The 19,008-nt window shown below is 32.9% G+C and overlaps 1 protein-coding gene and 1 pseudogene across 1 annotated transcript; both read left to right on the top strand.

Annotated features, from left to right (window-relative positions):
* The first annotated feature begins 98 nt into the window (after positions 1-98).
* LOC105157268 (large ribosomal subunit protein uL15x pseudogene) lies at positions 99-757 on the top strand (annotated as a pseudogene).
* Positions 758-12,688: 11,931 nt separating this feature from the next.
* On the top strand, positions 12,689-18,637 carry LOC105157267 (diamine oxidase [copper-containing] 1, peroxisomal). Its single transcript, XM_011073634.3, has 12 exons — positions 12,689-13,257; positions 13,762-13,871; positions 13,998-14,303; positions 14,930-15,042; positions 15,137-15,467; positions 15,560-15,775; positions 15,876-16,112; positions 16,533-16,718; positions 16,957-17,097; positions 17,429-17,697; positions 17,905-17,986; positions 18,245-18,637. The coding sequence occupies exons 1-12, from the start codon at positions 13,026-13,028 to the stop codon at positions 18,380-18,382; spliced, it is 2,361 nt and encodes a 786-aa protein (XP_011071936.1). The 5' UTR covers positions 12,689-13,025; the 3' UTR covers positions 18,383-18,637.
* The last annotated feature ends 371 nt before the right edge of the window (positions 18,638-19,008 follow it).

The raw sequence follows: 19,008 nt of genomic DNA, 5'->3' as shown, positions 1-19,008 counted from the left end.
ATCGTAAAACTTTCCGCTCGCTGTTCCCCTTCCGAAACCCTTGTGCTGTTGTACACACCCTTCTCTCCTCTGTATATAAAATCCTCAAAACCCTAACCCCTCGTTTCCTTCTCCTAACGGCGCCGATCCCCCTACCCCTCCCCCCCAACCCCACCCTCCAAGCCCAAGAATGACGACCCGATTCAAGAAGAACCGCAAGAAGCGCGGCCACGTGAGCGCCGGTCACGGCCGTATCGGGAAACACCGCAAGCACCCCGGTGGTCGCGGTAATGCCGGAGGCATGCACCACCACCGTATCCTCTTCGACAAGTACCATCCTGGGTACTTTGGTAAAGTCGGTATGCGGTACTTCCACAAGCTCCGCAACAAGTTCTTCTGCCCCACAGTCAACATCGACAAGCTCTGGTCAATGGTGCCGCAGGAAGTGAAGGACAAGGCGTCCAAGGACAACGCGCCGTTGATTGATGTGACGCAGTTTGGTTACTTTAAGGTTCTGGGTAAGGGTTCGCTCCCCGCCGACCACCCTGTTGTGGTGAAGGCCAAGCTCGTGTCGAAGAATGCCGAGAAGAAGATTAAGGAGGCTGGTGGCGCTGTCGTGCTCACTGCCTAATTAGGTTTTTCTTCTTTTTTGTTTAATTACTGATTTTGGTGTTAAGATGTGGACTTTTGTCATTGCTAGAAGCCCTTTTATCGAAGAACTCTTGATATATTTTTATAAACGTTTTCAATTAAGCGGATTTGTTCCTATTATGTTCAAGTGGTTTGCGATTACAGTGCTTTTGTTTATTGCTGAACGGGTATTTGCTTTATAATACTGTGAGATCAATTTTGACGCAGAGCTGTCAGATTGTTTTTACTTGGTATTGAAAAGTCTAGATTTGTTTTAAGAAATTGTATCGCTTGGCCTCTTTCTTGCACGACCACCATCACATTGTCATATCACTATAAATTCTTCGAATATATTGTTCCAAGATGCTTCTTTTCAACTCCATATTTGTTTTTGTTGTTTTGTGGATGTTGTTAGGTTCATGACTGAATTTTTATGCTATATACTTCTGTTATATATTTGTATTGCACAAATTTGTGGTATGCCTTTCAAGATGTGGTTCAGATGCTAGTGTATGTTCTTATACCAAAGAAAAACTCTTGTTAGCATGTGGAAGCAAGATGTTCACTTGTTACTAATGGTAACACTTGATTAATTGCTGATTAATTCTTGTACCGATGTCTAGTTGATGGAGTTATGTTTGATACTATGAGTATCCTCTGTAAGTATGATTTGGATAGTTGAAACTTTGTTTATGAATTGTGCCTTTTGATAGTTCTTGAACTTGGTATCTGTTTTTTGTTGTGAATGGATATGTAACTATGGGGATACACCGAGTGGTATCTCTGGCATTATGCATGCTGCATAGAGCTTGGATAGTCTGCACCCTTTCCTTTCGTTTTCATTGATCAGTAACTGGCGTCTTTCATTCCAGCTGTATCTTTATATATTTAATATTTCTCTACGAGGTTCACTTGCCCTATTGACACCCTCTGTTCAACCATAAAGCTTCATATATTCTTTCAAGGTGCTAGTATTTGATCTTGTTCTAGCATTTTGTGTTGTCATAATGGTACCACTGCTACTTCCTACTTTGATTTGATCTCTTGCTAAACTTACGTTGCTGAGTTGAATGTTGGTATCTGAAACTTTGATCTGGTAATTTGGGTTCCATATCAAGTGCTCTATTTGCTTTAATATATATAATATTTTGTTGGTGGAAGTCCTGAAAGTTTTGATACCTGAGGCTTTTAGAGAAATGCTGCCTATGGGCTTACAATAAGGTGGTGGGGGTCAAGATTTTTTCTCCAATATCTTCTGGAAATAAGAGTTAATGATAAGAACTTTGGGGGTCGTGGACACTGGTTGTGAATCTTTTGGACTCTATCCATTAACATCATCCAAGTTATGTTTGCATTATTCTTGTCACAAAAATCATATTTGTAATCAAAGTACAGATGTGCACAATTTATGTATCTTTAGTTATCACATATATGTACCTTCATTTGATAAGAATGTTTTGTGATTTTTTATACGATAACCATCATATGACTTATGACTGACTATTCATAAAACTTATGACTGAGTTGTGTGTGTGTGTGTGTGTGTATTTCATCTATTTTCAATTTTGACAAATGCTAAACTTGCAATTTGTTTCTAAGGCATATTCTCACTACAAAAGCCTCTGTCTGTGGCTTGGATTTGACTATGAGCGTTAATGGGCTGCTTAATTTCACTGTGGATTAAAACGTTCCACTCCTCTTTCTATATGATTTTACTTTCTACAAATTGGTGACTTTTTATTTTCCCCCCTCCCAAAACAATCTTAAAAATAAAAACGAGTTACCCCAATTATTGGACTATATTTAAATTGGTGGATTTGGAGCTTGAGGTTATAAATTTTTAGTTATTATAAAGGATTTCGAATTCCGACACTTTTGATGAATGTAAATATTAATAAATTTTAATAATATTTTTATCATATAAAATTTAAATTCATCCATCATAACAAAAGCCTGATCCCCAATCATTCTAATTTTGAGAGCATTTCGTACAAACTCAAAGTTGAGGTCATAGAGTAGTACCGCACCACCACTATCCGAACCTTATGTTGCATCAAAGGCGCCAAAGCTGCATCCGGATTGTCTGATAAAACAATGTAAAGGGATGAGCTTGACAGCACAATCACAACGCCCACCTCAAATTTCAAGTTTCAAATTTAGTACCCTAGTTTTTTTATAACCAAACAATTTATCAAATTACTCAACTCCAACTCCATAAGTTACCAAATTTTTCCAGTAAATTTGAATTTTAGGCCTCTTAATGATAAAATAATGCAAGATTCTAAATTTCATTATTGGGATCGATCCAATGTGACTCATATTTCTTATTTTGACAAAATCGAAAAATTTTAAAATTAGATAACCTAAATAGAGTTTGGTACTCGTTTAACATGATTGACTAATATCTGATAACAACACTAAATTGGATATTGAAACATTTAAAAGATTTATACTGAATACGAAATTTGTATCTAAAACACCATTTGATTGATTGGTTTCCAAAACTATGCAATATCCTAACAATATTTTTAAGAAGCTAATTTTATCAACTTTATTATGAACTTAAGTTTGATCAACATGTTACATCTATTTTATAATTTCACAAAATATTAATAATTATGTTTTTGAGTCTATAAAATTGATATTTTTGTCATCAAATACCAACTGTTAGTTCTTTAAAATCAAATTGTGAGGTAGAGTACAGGGGTACTATTTTATGCAAGAATTGCTTGAGAAAAAGAAGATATCTAATATACTTGGAGGAAATGATGGAGACAAAATAGAAAAATTCCAAGTAGTGAAGGATTGCTTTAGTACCTTTTCTGGTTGACCTATTCCCATTGGTTCCACAAAAGTTGCCTCAAAGGTAGGGTTTAAAAAAACTTGGATTATTGTAAATTAAATAAAGTAAATTACAACAACCCTCTAAAATTTGGCATAATTATAAATATTTTTTCGTTATTTGAAAAATTATAAGTACCCTTTTAATGTTTGATGAGATTGTGTAGTCTTTGGATGGAGGTTCGGAATTGTCAATTTTACTCTTACTGTATTTTTTTTTTTGTAAAAAAAATATAAAAGAATTGGACGAGATGGATGAAAAATTTTAAAAAATTATTGACTTAGTCCATTGTCTTATTTTTTTAAATAAACAAAAATATAATTCAAAGTCCATAAAAATATTTTAGTCAGTTTACTAGAAGCAATGAATGAAAACCTGACGAATACTAATGGATCGAGCTAGTTGTTAGGAGGCTGTTAAAATTAGAGGGATATTGATAACGCTTTAAACAATGAGGGGATATTTATAGATATGAGAAATCTCATGGGAGCTTATTGTAATTTACTTTATAGTAATATCAATATTCAGATACCTCAATTGATAAGAACTGACCACTTTCATTCAGATTGACGTGGGTTCGATTCCCTCTATCGATATAAAGACTTTGTTAATAGATAATTTGTAAGTAATCTTATCAAAGACCTATAATCTTGAAAGCATATATTTGTTACTTTTCTTAAGCCTAGTGGGGTGTCAATATTTATTTTGATAATTAAGGTGGATATCTATTTAGCCCACATCATAAAAAGTGACAATGTCCCTTCATTTGAGTCTCATAGGATGGGAAATAGTAAAATAGAAAACCCATTAAGATCCAATGACAAGAGAAAACACTAATGTCTTGGAATGTATGAGAGATAATGGAATGTGAATAATGTGCAAATTTGGAGCATCTCATGTTGTCTCAACTAATGATGTCTTTTCAGCTTTGCAAAGTGAAGGGGATGTGTCCTTTTATATATATATGCTGACTTAGTGTGGGTGTTATAAGTGGAGTCCCAACTAATGATAAGATTATTGACCTATTCATCGTCTCATTTTTTCAAAAAGATGAGAATCTTTACATTTTGAATGGACTGATCATCGCTGTATGTGGTCCCCATGAGCATATAAAAAAGAATTATGATGTGAGGTGAAGATAAAAGAGAAATTTACTAAAAGACATAATCATGGTGTGAAGAGATGAGTAAAAATGAAGTTCGTATGAAAAACGAAACGTGAAGTGGGATGAGAGAAAAAAAATAAATTATAATTGTGAATTTATTAAATTTTGAATAAAACGGAAAAAGAAGAAAAGGGTTACGACAAATATCGAAGTTCACACGTAAGTAATGAAAGTGAAAGGGAACTTTGGTTTGCTGCTGATGATGGTGGGTGGGGGTGGGGGGCTTCGCTTTCATCACGATACAAAAGTTGGCTTTAGAGTTGAGAGTCTGCCGTAGCTCAGTTCATGACCACAACCTTCTTCAACATTTTCATATCACTCTCAACAAATATATTTACTTTTTCCTACTTAATTATCATAATTCAAAATAAATATTAATATAGTCATTTCTTTTGAAATTTGATATAATTATAAATATTTTATTATTATTTAAAAAATTATAAGTATTCTTTTGATTTTGGTCATAATTAAAATCATGGTACGTATTAATTAATCTTGAACAAAATTTAAGTTTGTATATTACTTTTATTTTTTCGTGGTTGATAATATCGATTTACTATAGATTTAAGTCATATTCATTTATAATATAAAACACAATTTTTTTTTAAATGGTTGTAGAAGTCTAATGTATAGTACTTTCCCTAACCCTTCCAAATAGGGGTGTAGATGAGTTGAGTTCGACGAGTTCGAGCACAGCTCACTAAATTTTGACACAAATTTATTATTATTATTATTATTATTATCATCATCATCATCTTTAGATTAATTCAAGGGAATTGCCTAATTTAGAGATAAATTTACAAGTAATAAAATATATTGTATAGTATGTATCATGATATAAATAAATGTTAGGACTTGTCAATTTTAAAAAGTATAATTAGATATTAAAATATAACATAAAATTTATATGTGCTGTATTAAATAATTATTTTAAAAAAATTATTAAAACTTACTAAATTGTGGATTAGCATGTTGATCTCATTATATATATAATGGAATAACAATATAATTAAAATTGTTCAACTATTATTATTGTTGTTATTATTATTATTAATATTATGATCTTTAGATTAATTCATAGAAATCACCAAATTTTGACATAAATTTATAAGTAATAAAAAGGATTGTATAATGCATACTATATATCTTGATATAAATATAAAACTCATAAATAGATATAAAAAATCAGAAGTTAATTGTTAGGACTTGTCAATTTAAACAATATATAAGAGATTAAAATATAACGTAAAATTTATATGTGTCATATTAAATAATTATTTTAAAAATATTAGAATTTACTAAATTGTTGATTAAATTATTTTTGTATAAAGATTAAATGCATAAATAAAAGTTCCATAGTTTATTATTATATAAGATAAACTGTATGATATGCTAATACTAATAATATATGATCAATTTTGAGTATAAAATTAATAAAGTACTGAATATGAAATTAAACATATAAAATTTTAAAAATAAAAATTATATAAAAAATAAAAAAAGCTCAACAGTTGGGAGCTGGCTCGACTCGAGCTAGAAATCAAACCAGACCCCTACTTGGATCGCGAGCCGTCTTGATTAGTCTGCCACCCCAACTCCCAAGGGGCCTTGTGAGTGGAAGAACTAAGAAGTTAATCTAGAATGTGTTGCAAATTTATAATTAATGACAAAATGCAAAATAAAAACATTGAAACCTTACGTCCAATAATACTAAATTATAGAGAAAAATGCAATTTTAGTGTTCTAAATTAGGGGTGGCAATTTTCATTTTATTCAAATTAAAATTCGTAATAATTTGATCATACAACTTGAAAATTTATCACAATTTTAGTCTTTTTTGGTCAATTTAGCTAGAAAATTCTACGTCATCAGTCATGTCAACATCTAAATTGAGGGTTCCGACGAATTCGATCACATAACTGTCCAAAATTTTTTTTTAAAGAAAATTATGTAATTTTATTTTTCTCAAGTGGACTGTCATGTCATTAAATTTGTCAAAAACCTCAATTTAGGAAGAGACATAGCTGATGACGGAAAATTTTCTGGCAAAATTGGCTGGAATTCACTAAAAGTGCCATAATTTTTAAAGTTACAAGATCAAGTTGCAATTTTAGTTCAAATAGGACTAAAAAATGCCACATTTTAACTTACAGGACTAAAATTATATTTTTTCCAAATATATTACAACTCTAATTTAAAAAATCGGGAAAAAAGGAACTATTAACTAATCAAAGGAAGCTGATCATCTAACTAGTACAATTATATTTCCAAAATTTATGAAGCCGTGCTAGAAAATTTATTCAATTTTGCGAATAATAAGAGGTAGAGGATCACCAATAATGTCTTAACCCAGTGGTTAAGATTGGGATCGAATGTGTGGGTATTTATCTCACTTTATATGAGTTATAATTATAATTTATCTATCCCATATAATTTATCAATTGGTCTTAAATTTTTAATTATACTGATATATTGATTTAATGGATGTATTATAAAAAAGAAAAAATATTGAATTTTTGTATGATAAATCAGATTCTATTGCTTGCACGTATGATTTTGTAGTGGTCAATAATGCACTATAATAGCTTGATGTTTATCTTTTATTAAAGAAGAATTTGTTGAGATGTGACTAAGCCAATCTCCTTTTATATATTTATTATATGTTATTGCTACCTCATTTTATAATTTAAAATTTCAACTAATTATTAATTAATAATAACTTAAGTTGATACCAATGCAAGAACCAAAACTATGGGAGCTAATAGGTTTGGATGTATCTCTTTTACTTGGATCGAGCACGACCCGACCCGACCAGCCTGACTTGTCTCAAGAGCCATGGTTTCATGCGGTCTCCGACACCTGACACTCTGTAAATACTGGGGATCCCATTATACAGATATGCATATGACACTTGGATCTATATTTTATTAGATATCAAAAGTTTTTATTTGAAAATTATCTCAACAGGCCTAACGATTGTGCTGTAGGTCGAGGAATTCCAGAGACATCATTTTTGTCAATTAACTGATGTGAGATTTGGACACATTCTCTAGTTCGATTCACCACCTCATTTAGGGACCTCCACCCTAAATCAGAATTAAATACTTATTGTCCATATGATGACAACTAGATTTCAACAAGATTTGAATTTAACTAATATTTTTAAGACATTGATTGGAGTTTCAATTTAATAAATAAATCAAGTGGGAACATTAAACTTGTCACAAATTATATATGAAGTAAAATAAGAATAGAAAAAGTATTACTTTAGTCCGCTAAGTATATCTAATTTTAATTTTAGTCCGATAACTATATTCATTTTTGTTTAGGTCCAGTAACTTACGAAATTACTTATTTTTAGTCCTCTGGCAGATTTTCGGATAATTTTACCCCTATGAGTGCATATGGACTAAAACTGTCTTTCAAAAATTGCATATGGGTAAAATTGCCCGAAAATCTGCCAGAGGACTAAAAGTAAGCAATTTCGTAAGTTATTGAATTTAAACAAAAATAGACATAGTTATCAGACTAAAATTAAAATTAGGCATACTTAGCGGACTAAAAGAATACTTTTCCCAAATAAAAACTCTTCTTTTGTTGCTATAATCATTTTTATAGTATAATAGTTGTGATAAATAACTACTAATATATTTTCAATGACAAAAAATATATTATCACTATATATATATATATTATAGTTAAGTTGTTATTATAAATTTGTTAACAATTATCAACAATGATAACTTATAAAAGACTTTTATCACGAGGTGAAATTATATTTTTAGTCTTATAAGATTAGAGGTTCGACACTTTTAGTCATCCACTTTATGAATTTTTTAAAATAATCCTAAAATTGAAAAAATTCAATACATTTAGTCCTATACTTTTCTGAAATTTTCTAAATAGTCTAAAAATTAGAAAAGTTCGACACATTTATTCCTGTAAATCACATAAAGTAAAAGACTAAATATGCCAAATTTTCTCCATTTTGGGACCATTTTGAAATTTTCGTAAAGTAGAGGATCAAATATGTCAAACTTTCTTAATTTTGTAACTATTTTAAAAATCCCATAAAGTAAAAAACTAGAAATATTGACCGTCTTATTCAATGGGATTAAAAGTATAATTTTACTTTTATCACTAATAAGTTCCTAAAAGTTATACGGTAAAAAATTTGAAATTATCGTCATTTAATATATATATTTAATATTAATTTGAAAATTATTATTTAATATTTTATCATTACTACCTTATATGCCCACAAATACTAGCTTTAAACCTAATCTATCTTATTATATCTAAGAGAGGACTCATAATTTGTGTCATGTGCCTAACTAATATGCTATTTCTTGCAACTACATTTACATGATCAAAATATAGAAATCAAGATTTGATTTTGATAAGAAGATGGAAAACATTAGTCATTGCTACCTATGCAAGTAGGTCAAGGAGGCTATTTTTATACAATTATTGCTACTATTATTTTGGCTGCACCCTCAATTATTGAAGGAATCAAGAATATGTGGCCATGCATCCATATATTAGGAATCTTTCTTTCTTTTTAGTAAATTATAATGGGATATCCTAAAATTTGACATAATTGCAAATACCGTCTCGTTGTTTAAAAAATTATCAATACTTCTCTGATTTTAGCACTCGTCTAACAGTTAGCCTAATCAGTTGATCTTCGTTGGATTTTCATCTAATTTTGTGGTGAATTGACCAAAATGCTCTCATGGATTATCAATTATAATTTTACTTATTTTTTAAAAAAAATTATAAGAATTATAAGCTGAGTGGATAATTCTTTTACAGCTTATCAAAGTTTTCCATCCACCTCCTCCCAATTCTTTTATATTTTTTTTAAGTGTTTTAAGAAAAAAACAAAAAATAAGGGTAAAGTTGTCAATTGCAAACCTCTATTAAAGGATTACATAATTTCATCAAACGTCAAGATGTATACGTAATTTTTTATCAAATAACAAGGGAATATTTGTAGCTATGCCAAATTTTAAAAGAGATCGTTGTAATTTACTCTTTTTTTTGTGATAAATTAAAATGCAAAATACACGACATCTTTTGTTAGTACTTTGCAACTTGGTATAATTAATATAAATAAGACCTAAGTCGATGCTTTGTTTTTTAATTATTAATAATCTATTTATGGTATTGATCATTATTATTTTTAAATAAATACATAGATACAATCTTATCTGCCCTTTTCAATTCCAAAAGCTTGGTGACTAGGAGACAGCTTAGCTTAGCATCACAATGCAATTAAAAGAACTAATTAAGTACAAATAAGATATTCGATAATTGTGAAATCGAGATATTTTTATACGTAGATCATGTCGTGTTTGGCTCCATTTATTTTATGGTTTCTAGATAATTCTTCCAATGTTCTTGTGATATATTTGTAACTCATTAATAATTTGATATTCCATAAATTTTATTTGAAAATATTTTGAATTATATAATTATAAGTGGGCTCGTATATTTTATTGGATTATTTGCACAGGATTAAAGGCAATTTTTATCCCATAACTTCAGGTCATTCTCGTTTTAGTCCCCTAAGTTACTAGGGTTCTATTTTAATCTCGTAAAACTGAAAAAATCTCAATTTTAGTACAAATTTGATCGGCACTCGTCGGAAAAAGTCACATGACAGGCATGTGACTTTTTAAATTGGGGCTTGCATTGTGATTGGTTGAAAATAAAAGGCTTATAGGCAATTTTCGTCCCCTAACTTCAGGTCATTCTCGTTTTAGTCCCCTAACTTCAGACCATGTCTTCACCACATCATCTTCAGCCAATCACAATGCAAACCCCAATTTAAAAAGTCACATGCCTGGCATGTGATATTTTTCGGCGAGTAACTCAACTTTCCAACCAAATTTGTACCAAAATTGAGATTTTTTCAGTTTTACGGAACCAAAATGGAACCTTAGTAACTTAGGGGACTAAAATGAGAATGACCTGAAGTTAAGGGACGAAAATTGCCCTTATATTTTATTCCCACATTAAAAGATGAATTAAAATTTAAATATTTAATAAAGAGTCATTCAATTTAAAATTTAAAATGAGAATTGGAGGGAATGATTAAGAATAGAAGGAAATTTATATATAAATATGCTATTTAATATATAACTTTACTAGGCATTTGGCAAAATAAAATAAAATAATTTATTTTATTGTTTAAAAATTATATTTCAAGAACTATTTTATTCTCTTAAAAGAGTTATAAATAATGAATAATATTTGTGGAGAGAAGAGAAAAAATTTTAAGCCGCAGCTCTAAAATTGCTTTCTGATCAGAAAAGGTATTTTTGTAGGAGGTCGCGATTTTGGATTCAAGATGTATAATAAAAGAGATGCATATTTTCTGAAAATACACAAAACATCTGTGGATAGAGTTTTTCAGTGCCAAATTTGATTCTTTTTTTCATATGTATTTTAGTTCCTTGAGTTGTTCTTGAAAAGAGACTTTCAGAATTGCTGTTCGGCAAACCCCGATTGATTTTGTCGTATCTTATAAACGGGTTTGCTTAACCTTGACAAAAATCTTACAGTTGGAGCAAATTTTACTTTAAAAATGATAAATTCACGCTTCGAAACCTTTTTGAAATTCGACTTTCCCCAATATACTTAATAAAGGAAAATATCATATTTTATTGGTGGATCCCTCATCATATTTATGAAAAATTAGTTGGAAACTATGTATCATTTTTTAATCTTTATATGTAAAAAATTTAATATTCCAGCTGGGAAATAATATTTTGTCTTTATATATCAAGATTTGATCCATAACCCAAATATGAAAACTAAATATTTTCTTCTGTATAGATGAAGGAAATATAAATTAGTGCCTTTTATTGGTACATGACAATGAGTTGAGTTTATAATAGCCCATCATTTTCCATTAATTATAATTATGCCACAATAAGAGGGCCAAATGTACAATAAGAAAATAGTTTATGTGTTCGTCCGTCATTATCAAATAATGCATTATCACTTTTATTTTGATATATATGAACTCTTTGTTGCTTGTTTACTACTCATCCATCCCACCTCACCAACTTATTTGTGCGATTTTTCTATATAAATTGAAGAACTGTGCTGGTGGGTAATTTAAAAGTATTTTTATAAACGATTTATAGTTCTTGTGACTTGTCCTAACATGCCACAATAATTAAAGCTGAAACCAACCATATTCTACCTCTTAAAGATAAGGTTGAGATCTCATGAACAAGTTTGAGTCCTACCAGGAGTATTTGTTTCACTTTATGTGAGTTAGTGTAATTTATAATGTATTCGTTGAATTGATATATTGCTCAGCGTACGAGATGAGTTTTTATTAAAAAAAAAAAGAAAAGAAACCCCCGTAATTCTTTTAGGTAGCATTCGGATGAAAGATTTATTAACAAATCTTTTGAATTTATTTAGATAATTCTAAATTCAAAAGACTTCAGATTCTTTAATTCTAGTTTTAAACCAGAATTTGAAATCCATTTTTAGTCAACAACATGCAGTTCAAATTTATAGTCGAAGAATTTGAAATATCTTGGATTTTAAAATTACCCAAACAAATTTTAAAAAAATGTTGATTAAGAATTTAAAATTCATAACTTTAAATTTATCAATCCGAATATATCCTTATAATGAATATAATTGATTCATCCAACTAGTTGTTCATATTTATATGAATTAGTTCGACATACTTTCAGGGTTTTTAAATTGTAATTCTTAATGTTTTTCTGAAATATTGGCAAATAAATTATGTAGACAAGTCAATTGAAATATGAAATTTAAACTGAAACACACTAATTTAAGATGTTAACAATATTAAACTCAAATTTTTGGTAAGTAAGAGTACTTAAGATTAATTTTAGAAAATTATTGGCCTTATCATGCAAATTCTAGAGTTTTTGGGGGTAGCCAAAAGCAATTGCGCCTATCACTCCCCCGCTCCGCACTTATCTTATAAGCCCTCCGCTCAGAAGAGGTAAAAAAACAAAGAAAAAGGAAAATAAATCCAAATCTTTTCCTCAATTTTTTTTTTTAAAACGAAATTTCACTTTTTATAAGCCCCATCACGTGTCCCTGTAAATCCCCTCTCCATACTCTCTCTCTGTTCTCTCTCTCTCTCTCTCTCTCTGCATTTATATAAACTTTATACATACAGATAGATACAGAGCCATTGTTGATCAGCGAGAAGCCCTAACTTTCGCTTCCGTTTCAGTGCGTTTTACATCCTATACCTGTACGAATCTGTGTCTATCGATTGTGGTGACGTTGGTGGTGGTGGTGGTGGTGGCGGCGGTGGTGTGAAGGAGTTCGAGTGTTTTGCTGTATGTCAGTAGATTGCGACACGCATTACGGTGGATTCGGTGAGCTTGCGAATCAGTTGCAATGGCCACAACTACGAAAAAGGCGACGTCTCCTACTCATACGACGGCTGCTTGTTGCGCTCCCTCGGCCGCCGGCGATTCAGCCGCCGTAGTCCGCCGTGAGTCTGCGTCTGCCTCCGCTGCTGCTGATTGGACTGTACCATCTGCGACGGTCGAAGATCAGCAGAGCAACAAAACTGCAGCCGTGGCGCCGTTAATTAGGCCGGAGCCTTCTTCCAATGCCACCGCTAAAGGTTTTTCCTTTTCTTATTTTCGTTTGCTGAATGCGATCATATACCGGTTCTAGTGTTGATTTGCTTGATTTTGAGTTCTTCTTCCCTGATGGAGAAGTCTGAGATACATTCACCTCGTAGTATAGGTGTAATTCGCGTGTTCTGGTGTGTATGTAGACGTATTTGCATGTGATGTGCATTGATCGAGATCTTGAATTTGTATTCGTGATTTGTAAACAATTTGGTGGTTGAGTTGAAGCGATTGAGCCGATTGATCGGTCGTTGTCTCTGTCTTTTCTGTCCTATTAACACTTATTGTTTTGCTTTAATTTTTTCTTCTATGATGATTTGGTAATTTGATGTGTTTGTCTGTGGGTGCGCACGAAAGAATTAAACAGATTTTGATGTTCATTATTTTGCATATGAAAAACTGATCTTTTGGCCTGCAGAATAGGTTGATGGATGTTATACAGTTTTATTTGCACTGAAGATTTGTTTGTGTAACTAATACCCTTGTTTGTTCAGGGATTCAGGTCATGCCAAGGGCTCAAACCAAGCATCCTTTGGATCCTTTATCTGCTGCTGAAATCTCTGTGGCTGTGGGAACTGTGAGAGCAGCGGGTGCCACTCCTGAGGTTCACATGACTTATCAACTTTTCATTTTCCACTTGGATTTATGATGCACATTGATCATTGTCTCAAGTTACTTTACAAATAACATTGTACTTGTGGTATCATCTCTGACTTTTCCTCTTTTTTAGGTCAGAGATAGCATGAGATTTATTGAAGTGGTTCTGTTGGAACCAGATAAACATGTAGTGGCACTTGCTGATGCTTATTTCTTTCCCCCTTTCCAACCATCATTGCTGGCTAGAACTAAAGGAGGACCAGCAATTCCTTTTAAGCTCCCACCAAGGCGAGCCAGACTAGTTGTCTACAATAAGAAGTCCAATGAGACAAGTTTGTGGATTGTTGAGTTGACAGAAGTACATGCAACAACTCGAGGTGGACATCACCGTGGAAAAGTTATTTCCTCTAATGTTGTTCCTGATGTTCAGCCACCTATGGTATTTCATGAATCTTGAATCCTCCTATGTTTTCATTTTGTTTCTTTCTATCTCCTGAGTGCTACATCTTTTAATCCTTACTAAGCAACAAATATAACTTTTGAGCATTGGTTACAGGCATTCGCATGTTATTTTCACACCTTGAAGTAACAAATATGAACTTATTTGTGTATACTCATAAGCTGAAGTCGGACTATGTACACATTAGTGTAAAACTGTCATGCACTACTTGAGGGACTTTGTGGGAAAGAGGAAAAAATTGGTATGCTGTTGTTTCATGTCTGTACCCATTTGTTTCCAGCTTGATTGCTATAGAAATATGATCTCTTTGGTTATTTCACAAACTATTTTTGCCACAGCCCTGTATTTTCAAATGTTCAACTCCATTTTAAAAAATGATTATTGATATTATACTCCAAACTCAAGGTGTTTTTAAGTATCTGTTTTAAGAGGTCATTCGTTTCATAGCTGTCTATATTGGTTTATTTTATGTGTGAATTTTCTATTTTGTCTTCAATATGACATGTGTCTATGTCCTTTGGCTTTATTGATCATGGTTTTGTTGATAGGTTTTTGTCATAGATGATACAACATGATTTAACTGGCCATCCTTTTCTCAATTGTAGGATGCTGCAGAATATGCTGAATGTGAAGCTGTTGTCAAAGATTACCCACCATTTATAGAGGCAATGAAGAAGAGGGGTATTGATGATATGGATCTAGTCATGGTTGATCCATGGTCAGTAAAATATAAACAATAATTTGATCTGGACTTAAAGCTTGTTTAATATACTTATTATTTAATGCCATTCCCTGTTGAATGCCTACTGCAGGTGTGTTGGTTATCACAGTGAGGCTGATGCTCCTAGTCGTAGACTTGCTAAGCCACTTATATTTTGCCGGACAGAGAGTGACTGTCCACTGGAAAATGGCTATGCGCGACCAGTTGAAGGAATTCATGTGCTTGTTGATATGCAAAATATGGTTGTAATTGAGTTTGAAGATCGTAAGCTTGTTCCATTGCCTCCAGCTGATCCACTTAGAAACTATACCCCTGGTGAGACAAGAGGAGGGGTAGATAGGAGTGATGTGAAGCCCCTTCAAATTATTCAGCCTGAAGGTCCAAGCTTCCGAATCAATGGACATTATGTTGAGTGGCAGAAGGTATTTATTTATCTCTTTCCTTCTTACTCATTTTCTTTCTATCACCATCTGTGGAATTTAGACAGAACAATTATTGAAATTCTGGTTGACAGTGGAACTTTCGTGTTGGATTCACTCCGAGGGAGGGTTTGGTCATTCATTCCGTTGCCTATGTTGATGGCAGTCGGGGTAGGAGACCAATAGCCCATAGGTTGAGCTTTGTGGAGATGGTTGTTCCCTATGGAGATCCTAATGACCCACATTACAGAAAAAATGCATTTGATGCTGGGGAAGATGGCTTGGGGAAAAATGCTCATTCTCTTAAGAAGGTTTCCAATCCTTGTTTACTGTTGATTATCATTTTATTTTAAGTTATTGAACTTTTATATTTCACTTCACAACGTTTGATAATGCAATTATCCATTTCAGGGATGTGATTGTTTGGGATATATAAAATACTTTGATGCGCACTTTACAAATTTTACTGGAGGAGTTGAAACAATTGAAAACTGTGTATGCTTGCATGAAGAAGATCATGGAATCCTTTGGAAGCATCAAGATTGGAGAACAGGCCTTGCAGAAGTTCGAAGATCAAGGCGTCTCACTGTTTCTTTTATTTGCACTGTGGCTAATTACGAATATGGATTCTACTGGCACTTTTATCAGGTAAGTGGAATGCCTTCACAGTGGAGACCTGGCTGGTGTTGCATTATCATATAAAGCGACTGTATGGAAAGTATGACCACCGTTGGGTTTAACACATGACAGTCATACACCTGCTCTGAAAGTTTGTTTTTCTACTAAAACATATCATTAAATTGGTTATTCAACAAGGAGATTAAATAGAGAAATGAGAAATGTATCATCCAAATATCATGAAAGTTTAGGATGTTGTACCAGCTTCCTAGGCAAATAAAGCTTAAAAAATTGGGGTGATTTCCACTGCTCTATTTCTTTTTCTTATTACATACCAATCAACTGATCTTCAACCTATATTTGTAGGATGCTTTTTTGGTATCCAACACGTTGGCCCAACTGATATTTTCCTTTTACCAATCTGCAATTTAAGTTTGTCTTTTGATGCAGGATGGGAAAATTGAAGCAGAAGTCAAACTTACTGGTATTCTTAGTTTAGGGGCTCTTCAACCGGGAGAAACCCGAAAATATGGCACAACAATTGCACCAGGGTTGTATGCCCCTGTCCATCAGCACTTTTTTGTTGCTCGTATGGATATGGCAGTTGATTGTAAGCCTGGAGAAGCACACAATCAGGTATGTGATCATCATATAATTCTTTGCTGTTGAAATGCAAAATAATATAAATGCACAAAAATGCAAAATCAGGTTATTGAAGAATAGTATTTACTACACATGAATTTGATGGCGTTTCTTGTACTTGGCTTTTAGGATTTGGCCGACATAATAAACTTAAGGTGTATATATATACTACCCTGTCACGATCGAAGTGATATTTTTTTTGTTTCTCTATTACTGATGCCATTCTCTTTAGGTGGTTGAGGTGAATGTCAGAGTCGAGGAGCCTGGAAATGACAATGTTCACAATAATGCATTCTATGCTGAGGAAACTTTACTCAGATCTGAATTAGAAGCTATGCGTGATTGTGATCCACTATCCGCCCGCCATTGGATTGTAAGCATCCTTCTCTGTCTCATTCTTTGAATTTTTGTTTGGTAATTGATAATCCAACCATACCTAATCCATCCAAACTTCAGTGACGATTTATTGTGCATTTCTTTCTCCATTATTCTTTCTAATTCTAATCGTTTTCTGAAACATCTTTCTTTTGGGTTGAAGTTTCTGTTTTGTTCTATGCTTGTTCTTCTCGTGGGGTATAGAAGAGTCCCCTTTTTATTTTGTTTCTCTATGAGTGCCTGGGAGAATCTTTGGCCTATCCTAGAAAATCCATTGCAATTTCGTACTTTAATCTAATATCTGTACTGTACTGGCTTTGCAATTGCAGATAAGGAACACAAGAACTGTCAACCGGAGTGGACAACTGACAGGCTACAAGTTAGTGCCTGGTTCAAATTGTTTGCCATTGGCTGGTCCTGAGGCTAAATTTCTGAGGAGAGCTGCATTTCTGAAACATAATCTATGGGTTACACAGTATGCACGCGGGGAGGATTTTCCTGGAGGAGAGTTTCCTAACCAGAATCCACGTGCCGGGGAAGGATTGGTCTCATGGGTTAAACAAAACCGGCCTCTTGAAGAAAATGATATTGTTCTCTGGTGACATTTCATATAGCTTACAGAATTATTTCTTCTATCCATGAAACATTTTTTGAATGCCAACATGTGGCCTTTTAATTTTTCACTATGTTTTAGTTGGTTCAACCTATCTTTAATTTGTGAGTAAATATGCAATTTGTTTTCTTTTTTATACATTTCCTGTTTTATATACATTCCCCTTTGTTTACACCTATTTCATTGGTGTAGGTACGTGTTTGGCATTACACATGTTCCTCGATTGGAAGACTGGCCTGTTATGCCCGTGGAACACATTGGTTTTGTGCTTCAGGTACGCTTTCCTCAATGCTAGTACCTGCTTGCATATGAGAGAAGTACTTTCCCCATTTCTCCTGTTCATGTCAGAATTCTTTCTCAAGAATAAAATAAACCTTATTGACATGTTTTCTGTATTTTCGGCCCATTTATCTGTCAAATGATTTCCTATATTTCTTCAGTTTATTTATAGTTTGAATTTATCATACTAATACACACCTCTTTTGTGCTTGTTTATGAGTTGTCATAATAACTTTGTTGCATATGGGTGCAGCCACATGGATTCTTCAACTGTTCACCTGCAGTCGATGTGCCACCTAATGTTTGCGAGATTGATGCGAAGGAGAGTGATGTTAAAGACAGCAGTGTAGCTAAGCCCACTTCATCTGCTGCTCTAATAGCAAAGCTGTGAAGGGATGCATATAAATCATTCTCACCTACATCTCCATGCAGGAAACCTTGCTACTCTGCGGAGCGTGTTGGATATGGGTGTGACTGTACATAGTGGTTTAAACTTCCTTTTCAGTTTGGAGCATTCTAGTTTGTTCGAGACACAAATTATTGTTTTAGTATTTTTGTTTGACTGTGTTGCAACTTTGTGGAGTTTTTGAGTACTTTATTTGTAGCTTAAATCCATTGTTATAAGGAAAAATAAGATGCCCATCAACTGCCCTGCCTGCCTTCTTTCTTAGATTAATTGTCTTTTGAAATAGCCTCTCTTCAGGGCTTAAGTACAGTACTGATTTTGACACAATCTGTCATTTGAGAGGTGAATACTAGTGCGCTTGGGGACAAAACTGCGCTTTTCGTCCCTCACATTAGTGGGGGATTTGCATATCGCATATGCTTCTCGACCCTTACGCATTATGATTCCCTGCTTTCTGGGTTAAAAGCATAATATTTATTCACACTGTGAAAAGTCCTGCACTAATGTAGTTTTAATTCCGTAGATGAATAGGAATTCTTCGCCGTAGTGTTGGAAAAAAAGGATTTTTAGTTTTTGGTTTGAAAAAATACATTTCAAGTGTTTGAGATGTT

Source organism: Sesamum indicum, linkage group LG3 (assembly GCF_026168435.1).
Source record: "Sesamum indicum cultivar Baizhima isolate 11 linkage group LG3, ASM2616843v1, whole genome shotgun sequence".
Lineage (NCBI taxonomy): Eukaryota > Viridiplantae > Streptophyta > Magnoliopsida > Lamiales > Pedaliaceae > Sesamum > Sesamum indicum.
Note: the sequence above shows the minus strand (reverse complement) of the source record. Positions and strands in the feature narration are given on the sequence as shown.